Raw genomic sequence first — 12482 nt, 5'->3', positions numbered from 1 at the left:
CCATGTTAAACATAGATGTTCCTAATTATTGGCCATTCGGATCGAACAGTTCTGTTTCTATGTTTCAAAGCTACATTTTCCAGCCTTACCGCAATTGGGTCAAGATTTGCTAGCCGATGGACCTCGGCCGTCCTTGTGTTCCATGGGAGCTTCAGAATCATCTTTAGGTACTTGTTCTGAACGGTTTGTAGCTTCCTAATGTGGGTCCGGGCACATCCCATCCAGACCGGGGAGCCGTACAGCAACATTGGAAGGACTACCTGTTTGTAGATGGCCAATTTGTTGGTTCTGGAGACCTTCGATCGGCGATTGATCATCGGGTAGAGCCTTTTCAGCGTGGAAGTGCTCATTAGCACCCTATCGTTGACATGCGGTCGGTAGAGCAGCTTGCTGTCCATCAGAAGACCCAGGTATCTCACCACGTCAACCCAGTCTACTTCGTTGCCAAGCACTTTTATTTTCCCGTTCGGTTTGAGGCGGTCCGTATTCCTATGCGGGAAAACAATGACTTGGGTCTTGGTGGCGTTCACCCGGATCTTCCAATTTTTCAGGTACTTAACGTAGGCATCAAGTCCTTCTTGTAGTTTGTTCACTAGCGCTCTGATGACCCGCCCGGTGTAGGTAATCGCTGAGTCATCAGCGAACAGCGATAGGGAGCCTCCAGCTGGAAGCGGGGGGATGTCCGAAGTATACAAGTTGTATAGTATCGGACCAAGTATACTGCCTTGTGGCACTCCGGCTGGGATTGGGTACGGACTCGAGAGTGTACCGGAAACGCTAACCTGGGATGTTCTTCCGGCGAGGTAGTTGGAGATAATCTTCACCAGATAGACGGGACAGTTCTGCTGGAGTAGCTTGTGTGTGAGTCCGGCGTGCCAGACATTATCAAAAGCTTTTTCAATGTCTAGCAACGCCATGACTGTTGTCTTCGACAGCTGCTTCGACCGCCTGATCTGGTTGGTCACCCTTTGCAGTTGGTGTACTGTTGAGTGCCCACGCCTGAATCCAAACTGGACATCCAACAGTATATTGTTCGCTTCGGAGTGGTCCAGAAGCCTACGGTACACAACCCTCTCGAACACCTTGCTTATTGACGAGAGTAGGCTGATTGGTCGGTAGCTGGCTGGATTGGTGGGATCCTTCCCCGGCTTCGGAATCGGAACCACCTTCGATAGTTTCCAACTGGAAGGGAAGTATCCTATCTCGAGGCATCTGTTGAAGACATTGACCAGAACGTTGATCGCCTTGGGGCCAAGGTTCTTGAGGACTATATTGAATACTCCGTCGAACCCTGGAGCCTTCATGTTTCTCGTGAACTTGATGCTAGTCGTCAGTTCTGCTGATGTGACCCTCTTGTCAGCTGGAAGCGCGTTTGGTGTATTGGCCAATCGGTTGATGCTGTCGGTTACCAACGGCTCCATCGGACTAACTATATCCCGACCCAGATTATGCGAGGCTAGAAACTGCTTTGAAATGGCATTTGCCTTTTCACTGGCTGTTAGGCAAATTTTGTTTGGTTCTCTGAGAGGTGGTATTGGTTTGGGTTTTGTTTTTAACACTTTTGCAAGACGCCAGAAGGGCTTGGAGTAGTTTGGCAAATTTTTGAGATCTGTGTTGAACTGTTTGTTTTTAAACTTACTAACTCTATTGGCAATGATTCTGTTAAGTTTTTTATAGAGAATTTTACGGGATGGATTGAGGGTTCTTTGATATTGTCTTCTAATGCAATTTCTAAGGGATATTATTCGTTTCGTGGTACTGTCAATGTTGGTGAACTTACTTACTATTGCAGTTGATGGGATGAATCGGGACTCCGCCTCACCAATGGTATCAGTGAGTTCTCGGAGAGCATTGTCGATGTCTTCCGCCGTCACCAGAACCGGGTTCTCATTGGACCGATCCTCGACGAACTGCTGGAACTGGGGCCAGTTCGCACGATGGTAGTTTTTCCTCCGATACTGTTGTCGTGGATTGATGGCATGTTCCACCTCGAAAACCACCGGTAGGTGGTCAGATGGCAGCTCTGTCATGGCGACCAGGTTGGAGCAGTTGTCCGAGATGTTCGTGATGACAATGTCCAATGTGGAACCAGCTCCGGCCGGGGAGAAGTGTGTTGGAGAATCCGGATGGAGAACGACATAGTGCCCTGCCTGAAGGTCCTCGGCAAGCACCATACCGTTCCTGTTGTTCCTCGCATTGCCCCACAACGAGTGACGGGCATTGAAGTCGCCAGCCAGAATGAACTTACCCATCCGTCGAGTCAGCTTCTGGAGATCGTTTTTCAAGCGAATGGAGGAACCATCCGAGAGCTTGCTCTGTAGTGGATTGTAGGCTGCAACGATTTCGATTGGCCCAGTCGGTGTAAGCAGTTCTACTCCGACCGCCTCGATGGTGCTCAATCGATAATCCGGCAGCGCACGGCACTTGAATCCCTTGCGAACGGCAATGGCTACGCCACCACCATGTTGTACACCAGGGCGATCCAGTCTGAAGACGGAGTGCTCCGGCAGGTAGAAACTTACGGACGGCTTCAGATGAGTTTCCGTAATAAATGCGATGTCGATTCGGTTGGCTTCTAGAAACTCGATGAATTCTAGATGTTTGGCCGCCAGGGAGCAGGCGTTCCAATTAGCAACCTTGACGTTGAACGTTGAAGCTGAGGAACATCTGCATCATCTGCATCATCATTTTCTGCATCTCAGCAACGAGAGCGGCGAGATGTGCAATCGTGCTGGACACAGATGTTGGAAGGGCCTCCGGTTGCGGGAAGCCTTGATTGACTGGTTCTGAGCCACCATTCAGATTGCCCCACCTGAATCCGGGCGGGATGCCACCAGGGGGAGCTCTTGGCGGCGAACGTGAACGTTGCCAACCGGAGGATGACATCGGTGGAGGTAGCTCGGGAAACTCGTCGAGGTTGATGAGGTTTGGCTTCTTCTTCTTCTGCTGATTCGGCTGGTTCCTTGTTGTTGCTTGCTTCCGGATTCGTTGGTATTCCTCGAGCTTCGGGCACCGCTTGTCGGTCGACATGTGCTGTCCAGAACAGTTGGCACATCTGAACTCACAAGCACCCTCGAGAACGCAGTTTTCGGTCCAATGCTCCTGGGAACAGAAGTTGCACCTTGGCTTCAAGTTGCAGTTGCGGGTGCCATGGCCAAAGTTGAGGCACCGCATGCACTGCGTCACGCTGCGATTTGGTCCACGGTACGCTTCCCACTTGACAATGCAGTCGTTGAGGGTGCGCACTGCTTTCAGTGCTCCGAGAGTGGCACTTCCCTTCGCGAAATGTACCAGGTACAGGCAATCGCGATACTTCGTCGACGAGGTTGCCGCCCTCCTGTTGATGTTGAAGACAGCCAGCGGTTGTAGCTTGTACACATCCTTCAACTCGCATAGGATTTCGTTGGTGTCCATTTGCGAGAGACCGCGAACGACGGCCTTGAATGGTTTCTCCGCTGCCACATCGTGGGTGAAGAATTCTGCACCAGACTTGGAGAGGTACGTTTTCGCCTTGCTGAATTCCTGATCCGACTTGACGATGAGCTTAATGCCCATCCCGGTAAGCTGGAACTCGGCTCGGACGTTGATAGCTTGCATCACTTTCTTCAGCTTCTCGAGCGGAAGAGATTTCACCACCAACGGGGGCAGCTTCTTCTTCATCGGGGGAGAATTCGCCTTCACTGTACCGCTGACGATCGCTCTCGCTTCGACCTGGGAACGAGGAACTCGCTCATTCGGGGTGGCCGAAGTGTGGATGGAGCACTGGTCATCGTCGTGGTCGCTGATGTCATCCAACAGCGCGTACATGTTCGACTGGCTGGCATTCAGCTCGCGGCCAAAGTCGACTCCGCTGGAGGCACTGGATCGCTTGTCTTTCTTCGACAAGGGGCTGGATTGGGATTTATTGGGTGAGAGGCTCTTTTTCTTCCTCTTGCCACCCATTGCACTCGCGATAACTTTTCGAACTTACACTTGAACTTTTACTGTGATCACTTCGAAGGTCAAAACTGAATGAGGGTCAAAAAACCAGGCAGTCCTCTTTTATATGCTCATATCGACGCAGGCAACCAATCGGAAGCCACGGAAGAATAGAAAAAGCAAGAGAGGAAAGAAGAACTCAACCCTCGAGTGGGTATAAAAGTGGCCGCTAGTGTTTGGCGCAGCCATCAGTTCCAGTACTACCGTCGTCGAACACAGAACCAAATTCATCCAAAATGACCGGCCGTGGCAAGGGAGGCAAAGGACTCGGAAAAGGAGGCGCCAAGCGTCATCGCAAGGTTTTGCGTGATAACATCCAGGGTATCACCAAGCCCGCAATCCGTCGTCTGGCTCGTCGTGGAGGAGTCAAGCGTATCTCCGGACTTATCTACGAGGAAACTCGTGGTGTGTTGAAGGTGTTCCTGGAAAACGTCATCCGTGATGCCGTTACCTACACTGAACACGCCAAGCGTAAAACCGTTACCGCTATGGATGTTGTCTACGCTCTGAAGCGTCAGGGACGCACCCTGTACGGTTTCGGAGGTTAAATCGCATTCCAAAGTTTCGCTCTTCAAACGGCCCTTTTCAGGGCCACCAAACACACTCATCAAGGAGTTGATATGACAAATGTTCACACACTAAAAGCAAGGGTAATCTAATGGGACAAGCACTACACGCTTTTGCAGTCCGGCGGTGGCGTGGCTTGGGGAGAAAATTCTCGTCTCCGATTGGAAGACACCATAAAATGCCAATATATATACATACATAGTCTAGTCTAGTCAGCACTGTCATTTCCCGGGGTGGCACTACTGTTGTTACTTACTTGTTGTACTTCGGTCGGTTCGAAAACAACAACCGCTATGATGCCACGCCGGTGAAATCCAGTGCGTGCATCTTTCCATACCAATCTCACGTGCATGCATCTCAACTCCGGACTTCAGTGTCAGGTACGGAACGCTCGTCGTACCACTCCCTATTTCACCCTCATCAAATTCCATTAGGATTGCGTTAGGAACTTCTTAGTTTGCCTCGCTCGGTTCCACAATGCGATGGACGAACAAATATTTCATCATGTTCCACACTGTACCTTATGAGAAATGTCCCATAATGTCCCGCTCACTGGATGCGGTTGCAATCAATATTTACAAGCACTGGAATTGTGTTCGCGCACCCGAAACGAAACGAAGGGAAAACGAATCACCGAACCGGGAGAAAGACGGGAATTTGAATCCACCGACGGGAAAAACCGGGAATTTGAGAAGGTCACCGGGAAAATCGTTTTGAACGAACATTTTCAAGCTTCGAATCTACAAACCCCACAACAAGCATTTATGACTTTGAACAAATCAGTTTCATTGAAATGTATTGAAAGTGGATGATGAAATGTCTACCGTAAAATGGGGTGTTTTCAAGCAACTTCTAGTATGTCAATAATTAAACAAAGGACAGCCCTACTACAGTAAGGACCCGATTTTGTCAGCCCCTCGATGAATTTTAGGCTGACCAAATCGGGTCATTTTATTTTGTTCCCGTTTTTCAAATTTCGACATGGTTACATGGACTTTTAAAGAGGGTACGTGGTAAAACATGACGATACCAATTTTTTGACAAATCTGAAATTGGCTGACAAAATCGGGTCAGTACTGGATTCTCTCGTCGCGTGCCAAACACAATTATGAGGATCCTATGGCAGATTTCTGAGATAATCATGAAAATGTGTGATTTTTGACGTAACTGCAAAACAGGGTTGTAAAGGAATTTGACTTTCGCAAATGGAACCATATTTTGCCAACAACAAAACATAATCTTTTTGATCAATAACTTTGATGCTTTCATTCATTTTCATAAGTTATGCTCAACCTCAATCAGATAATACATCAATATTATCGAACTTGGAACTCCTGCAAACGCAAACCGTTTTCTTTTAACTGCTAAATCTTTCATAGTTATTAATCTGGAAGCTGTCAATACTTCGTAAAATTGTCTTGAATTGTTTTTGATACTTAAATGCAACAGGATCATAACCTATATACCGTTAAGTCACCAGTCACCGTGCGGCCTCCATTCACCGTGCACATATACAAATTCCTACAGAATATTCATACAATTTTCACAAATCATTCTTTGGTCAGCAAAATAAGATAAAACTGATGAAACGAAGTAGTTTTTGCCACAAATAATTTTGAAAAACCTAGTTTATGTAGACAAAATCATGTGAATTCTGTTTGATAACGAGATATTGCAACAATCTTAGTAGAAACGCCAAAAAATCACATTTTTTATTTTAACGATAGAGTATGAAATTTTTCAAAATTTCAACAAGTTTTCACTGTGGATATTATTAGTAAGATGTATTTCATCGTATGAGCAATGAGATTTAATGCAAATTAGAATTTTTATTGTGTTTCAGTCGAAACCCAAATGCACGGTGAATGGATCCTTTTCAATATATATGGATCCTATTACCGTGTATAGTGTAAAAGGCATGAAATTATGCGATAATATTAGATTTATTGTTATGTCGTCATTAAACTACTTCACATTTAGAATTTAGGTGAATATGGAATGGTTTGGACAATACAGTCAAACCTCCAATAACGATTTTAATTAAAAAATAATAATTTAGCCAATTTTTAAACTTTGTATAGTTTTTATTGTAAATGAAGATTTGAATACTCTTAAAAATGAATGCGCACACTACTAGCAACATAGTTGCTCCATTAACAACGTTTCTTCAAGATACAAAATCAAATCATGACGAAAACTATACGCACGGTAAATGGTGACATAGAACGGTACGAGGCGACCTTCACATGACATTTTCAAACATAATTTTTGACTAATTTTTTGTTATGCATCACTAGTTTTAGATTTTTCCCTGAATTATTATATAATTGCCCGCTACGTAGTGGTATTCTAGTACGCTTCAAATTATTTGGAATAGTTTTATATTTTTTTGAAGTGCAATTTTTTCTTAAATGCACGGTGAATGGTAGCTTGACGGTACAGTTAACTCTCCCTAACTCGATATTGAAATTGTCTTGAATTGGTTTTGATACTTAAATGCAACACGATCATAACCTATATATTTGCATTTGCTTCTTTGAATGATTGTTCTCCTTCGTCTTCGAAAATAGCCCCTATTTGTTTTGCTGGTCTGCTCGATAGGTAGACAGTTTGACAGTTCGATAGGTAGATTTGGTTTCACTCTTCGCGCAACTCGGGTGCCTCTGAGAAAAAAAAAAAAAAAAAAAATCCCATATTTTCAGGGCTAGACATTTTAGTAATATTCAGTAACAAACAAAATAGTCCCCTTAACCTTTACAATGCAGTTTTACTTCACGGAACAAGCCTAAAGTATAATGGAACATATATCGGCATAAATCGAACGAGTTTTGTAACTTGGAAAAAGTAGAAAAGATAATCCCCTAACACCCCGCTAACTTTCAAAAAGAAACTTTTTCCATAAGAAATATTAAAAGGCGAAATCTAGATAACATTTTCAAAAGCTTTTGTCTGCGTTGTGATCTCAATTAAATATACTTATGTTCTGGGTTACTCACATATTTTTGTTAATATTGTTTCATTGTTTTGTAGTTAAATCTTTTTTTGCCAATAAAATTCTTTCAAAAATGGTTTGAATCGTTTTCAATATCTAGACTCCACAATACCTAATATTAATAGATATCCCCGATCACATAATGCAGCTCACAATCCTCCGAACAAAGACTTCCGACGTTTTTGTGACTTTTCAAACTTGATGGAGAAGTTCAATCCCTTAAAACCCCACGAGTCCTTAACACCCCATTTTACGGTACTAACTTCTTAAAAAGGTTTCACTTTTCTCAATAATTAGCAATGTAGTACCAAACAATGTTTGTTTGATTTTTTGAGCTTGGCTCTAACTTTTTGACTCAAGAGTTTGAAAGAAAAGTTTACTAGCCTAAAATAATCTTGCCGAAAGTTTTTGCACTCAAACATATTGGATACAAAAAAAAAAAATCCTAAGGTGTTGAATATTCATACCACAATAAATCCAGATTTCCTTGGGAACAGCATTTTAAGAGTTTCTAATCTCTCATTAGTTAACTAATCGATTACAAATTGAATAGGTAAGGTAGATGCTGCTACATGTGTGGGTTTGTTTTATTTTTTTAATTCACCCTAGATTGAATTACTTTAGAGAAACATCAATTTAATGAAACACTGATTTATTTTGGCATCTGGAGTTTGGCATCGGCCAAATTATCTGAAACTCGGCAGTAAGACGCACTTGAAGAGCATAATGTTGATAAATAGCAGTTAAGGCCTTCCTTAGTGTAGTGGTAAAGTCGGTGGCTACAAAGCAAACCCATGCTGAAGGTGTCTGGGTTCAACTTCCCAACAAGCCATGTGAGCAAAAATAATGAAGACGCGTTCACTCCAACGGAAATGCTCCACGTGTAGTAACAGCGGCGGAAGTAATTTACCGGTTTCAATTTGAGTGTCAGGAGCTCAGGGCCAAATTTTCGAGCCGCAAATTTTTCTCGGTGCACGCAAGCAAATGGCGGCGGTGCTCACTCTCTTTCTCTCGTACCCAAACTGCGATGGGGATGTGAGGCGTTCGATTCGCCAATCACGCTTAAAATCAGTTACACGCAGTGGGGAAATTATTCCTCTGGAAGTTGGCGATCGAAGTCCCGTTATGTGCAGTTCAGAATCAATCGAAAGGCACGATGATGACTGATTCTGAATCTTGCTTCGGTACCTACGAAATTGTGCGGCAAGCACAAACTGTATTGATTTGCTCTCATCTTTGGAATAGTGGAACAGCATTGGATTACGAAAATCAAACATACTGAGCAAGGTCGACCCATTGGCCCCGAAAGATTGAGATTTTCAGAAGCCAATCCCTGGGCTTAGTATTTTACTGCCAATTAATTTAATTTGCAACATCCACAAGAGTAATTTGATTATTCCGCAAGGAAAATAGTGGCAGTTCGCTCATACTGGATCAGCTGTCAAGATTACTTTGGTTATTAGCAGCAAACTGTACTTGACCGCTCTACTTGGGATGTCGATACTCAGCCTGCCCAGTAGGTCCGGTACGTACGGACCTGTGAACTAGACTATCGAAATGCATACATTTTGCATTTTGACATACGAACGCTTTATGTTTCGTTTTAGCATCAACTCACATCCAGGCGTCGGTAGGCGCGTGGTGTACGCACAGACCTAACGATCGCAAGGTCCTTGGTTCGATTCCAGGTTGCTGCGAGAAACATTTTTTGTTGCCAATGTTTGGTTTCATAAGGCAAAGCTATGAATTTCAACCCGATTTATTGTGGCGAATTTTCATAAGTGCATCCAATGTATTTCGATAGTCCATTTGCCTGAGTGTATTAAAAACGCACGGGCCTATCGATCGCAAGGTCCTTGGTTCGATTCCAGGTTGCCGCGAAAACATGTTTTGGTTTCACAAGGCAACGCTACGAATCTCAACCCGATTTAAATAAGGCTCCCCCAAAACTACGCGACTTTTTACGGCGACAGCGACACGATTTCGTTGTTGTGTCGCTGCAAGCACTCTTCTATGGAACCATCTTGACTGACACGACGCGAATCGCTGCGAAATCGCGACGTTTTTTTGTCGCTGTCGCCGTAAAAAGTCGCTTAGATCTGGGGGAGCCTTTAAGTCGATAGACTTCTTCAAATCCTTGAATCATTCGAGTGTATCAAAAGCTGTTCCTCTAGTGGAGGTTTGCTTTGGGTACGGATGCACCGCTACAGTGAGTGCGCCAGCCAGTGCTCGCCTACCTGTCCGGGCTTTACAGCTGCTGGCAGAGAAAGGGGTGCATGATTGGCCAATTTTATTGATTTGCGAAAGGGTTCGGGAAGAATTCGCCATTCAGTGGCAAAGTGCACGTAACTTTTCGGGGGGATTTATTTCCCTCTGTGAGAGGAATGGAATATCATTGACTGTGCAACTCTTTGTTCTAAACTTGGATGGTAGTCCTGAAAAGGACTGATTGGATGTTAGATACTGTTTTACAACAGTACGGTTGCTGTCCCAAATTTACTTCTTGGCAGCGGTCTTCTTCGCGGCAGCTTTCTTGGCTGGGGCAGCCTTCTTCGGTTTTGGGGTCTTGGGCTTCTTGGCGGCGGTCTTGGAAGGTTTGGTGGCCTTCTGCTTCGGAGCAGCAGCCTTCTTCACACCACCGGCCTTTTTGGCAGCCTTGGCACCAGCAGCTTTGGCTTTCTTGGCTGCAGCCGGCTTCTTGGCTTTCTTCTCGCCGGCTGGCTTCTTGGCCTTCTTCTCCCCAGCTGGTTTCTTGGTGGCCTTCTTCTTCTCTCCGGTAGCCTTCTTGGCCTTCTTCTCGCCGGCCTTCTTCGGTTTCTTCTCACTGGCGGCCTTCTTAGCTTCAGCCTTCAGCTTGAACGAACCGGAAGCGCCGGTGCCCTTGGTTTGGACGAACTTGCCCTTCTCGACGCCATTCTTCAAGGCCTTCTTGAGGAATGGGGCAAGCTTGGCGACATCGCATTTGTAGTTGGCGGCGATGTACTTCTTGATGGCCTGCAGGGACGATCCGTTGCGTTCCTTCAAGGTTTTGATGGCAGCAACAACCATGTCGTTGACTGGGGGGTGGGTCGACGGCTTCTTCGGCTTGCCCTGTCCCTTGGGGGCCCTTGGCTTCTTGGTCTTGGCTGGCGAGGCAGCCGGGGCTGCGGCAGCGGCTTCAGTGGCAACTTCAGACATCTCGATTGGTAGCTAGAGTAACACTCACACGATGGCGATAGTAAACGAATGAATGACGGAAATTCTGGCAACAGTGCGGTGTTCGATTTCGTCGTCTGTGTTAGGGATGCAGACATGGTCGTCCACTGGATGACTGTTCGCGAAATATTGTACATATTTTTGGTAACACCTTTTTAAAACGCATTTTTCCGGTAATCGCACTAAGTATTTGCCTGTCTAGTATGTCCGTTTGGTGAGTGCATGAGTCTCGCTAGCAGCCCGTCATCGCCACATCGGGCCGGTTTCGCGAGAAGCACCGCTGAGACATGTCTTTACAGCACCCGTGCGCCATATGGTGTGGCTTTGCTCGATAAAACAATCAATAGTAACTATTGAAACAATACCACCCTGCACGGCGGTGGTGAATTTGGCAACATGAATGGTTGCTCTTTGCGGTGACATGCGGGTATAGCCAGTATGCCGGTGTCTAATGGCCCCTAATGAGCCTCGAACAAAGTCATTCCCAGTGCCGACGAGCGATGTTACGCGTTTGGTTTTAGTAAACTTTGAACAATGTTAATTTGATGTTTTTCATCAAACATACCGAAAACTTGGGCTCGACTATGACGTCAGTCACACAAGTTTGTGCCATTTTGTCCGGAAAACAATGTCACCAAACACTAATCACCTTCCACCTGTGCACTGTTGGTTGGTCGAATGTGTGCAAATTGCTGGCATTGCCTCAGCCATCGGCGGCAACTGCATTGGAAAAGGACAGTGCACGTGCTACTATGGATCTAGTTTATCTGAGAATGTTTTACTTCAAGAAGCAAGCAAGCAAAGCAAGCACCCTCCCTGCGGTGGAATCTGCAAATGAGCTAGTGCGAAATCTGCCCGAATAGGCATCGGTTTTGCTAGCTGCAGTTGCATCGAATGAACATTCCATACAATCTCTTCTGGCGGCAGTAGTACCGGACATGTCGCGCTGAATTCGCGACAAATTGTTCTCGGAAGTCCCTAACATGCCCCACGGCACGTGTTCCCGGTGTAGAAACTGCACCCTACACTCCCCCGATCGAGATATATTTTTGTGTACAGTGCCCTCAGGGGCTGTTCAACGTGTCTGTCCGTGCTAGTACTGAGCAACACCCGAGCCAGGAAGCCGAATGGCAACCACACAACGTGTCATGTCACCATCATTCGCAAATTTCATAACGCCAACAATGACCATTTGCAACGCGCCCACCACCCATTGTGTATAAGAATGTTTTCCCAATTTCGTTTGACCCGTTACATCTCGAAGACACACCACCCACCCATGAACTATGTGAATGGGCCCCATCAATGGGAACCGATTGATGGCATTATCGAGATTATCCGATCGATAACATTTGCATCAACTGTTGTTCGATAAACGTTATTATGATAGCCTGAACTGCTGGGATGCTCTTACGAGATCGTTTGTAATGGGACGCTAGAAAACATAATGAGCTTCTTTCCAATACGTTGAGAAGAAGAACGAACGAACCACGAAACTTGTCATCATGCCTGCCTAGCTAGCTAGTCCTATGATGTCAAAATTGTCTAAACTACTAACATGCAGCACAACCGATAGCAAAAATGAAGTTGTTAAGGTGCAACATGGCAATCAGCATAAATATTGAACTTTAAACGTTCTGCTAGTGAATGAAGTGTGGTTAAGGTACAACATGGCTGGCACAACATTTTTTTGCAATCAGCAGAAATGTTGAACGTACGAAGTGGATCTTCTTGCTTTAAATTCAAACTG

General features: G+C 45.4%; 2 protein-coding genes across 2 annotated transcripts; one reads left to right on the top strand and one right to left on the bottom strand.

Annotated features, from left to right (window-relative positions):
• Nucleotides 1–4088: 4088 nt before the first annotated feature.
• LOC110677804 (histone H4) lies at nucleotides 4089–4573 on the top strand. The gene has a single exon (XM_021849331.1). It carries the CDS (start codon nucleotides 4215–4217, stop codon nucleotides 4524–4526), a length of 312 nt encoding a protein of 103 aa, XP_021705023.1. The 5' UTR covers nucleotides 4089–4214; the 3' UTR covers nucleotides 4527–4573.
• Nucleotides 4574–10033: 5460 nt separating this feature from the next.
• LOC110678232 (histone H1-like) lies at nucleotides 10034–10714 on the bottom strand. Its single transcript, XM_021850851.1, has one exon. The coding sequence runs from the start codon at nucleotides 10712–10714 to the stop codon at nucleotides 10034–10036; it is 681 nt and encodes a 226-aa protein (XP_021706543.1).
• Between the last annotated feature and the right edge of the window lie 1768 nt (nucleotides 10715–12482).

The sequence above is a fragment of the Aedes aegypti genome, chromosome 3, assembly GCF_002204515.2.
Source record: "Aedes aegypti strain LVP_AGWG chromosome 3, AaegL5.0 Primary Assembly, whole genome shotgun sequence".
In the NCBI taxonomy this organism is placed as follows: Eukaryota; Metazoa; Arthropoda; class Insecta; order Diptera; family Culicidae; genus Aedes; species Aedes aegypti.
The sequence above is the reverse complement of the archived record's forward strand: the minus strand, read 5'-3'. Positions and strand labels throughout refer to the sequence as shown.

Coding starts and splice junctions, on each gene's coding strand:
- LOC110677804 (XM_021849331.1), top strand. CDS start 4,215: ATGACCGGCCGTGGCAAGGGAGGCAAAGGACTCGGAAAAGGAGGCGCC.
- LOC110678232 (XM_021850851.1), bottom strand. CDS start 10,714: ATGTCTGAAGTTGCCACTGAAGCCGCTGCCGCAGCCCCGGCTGCCTCG.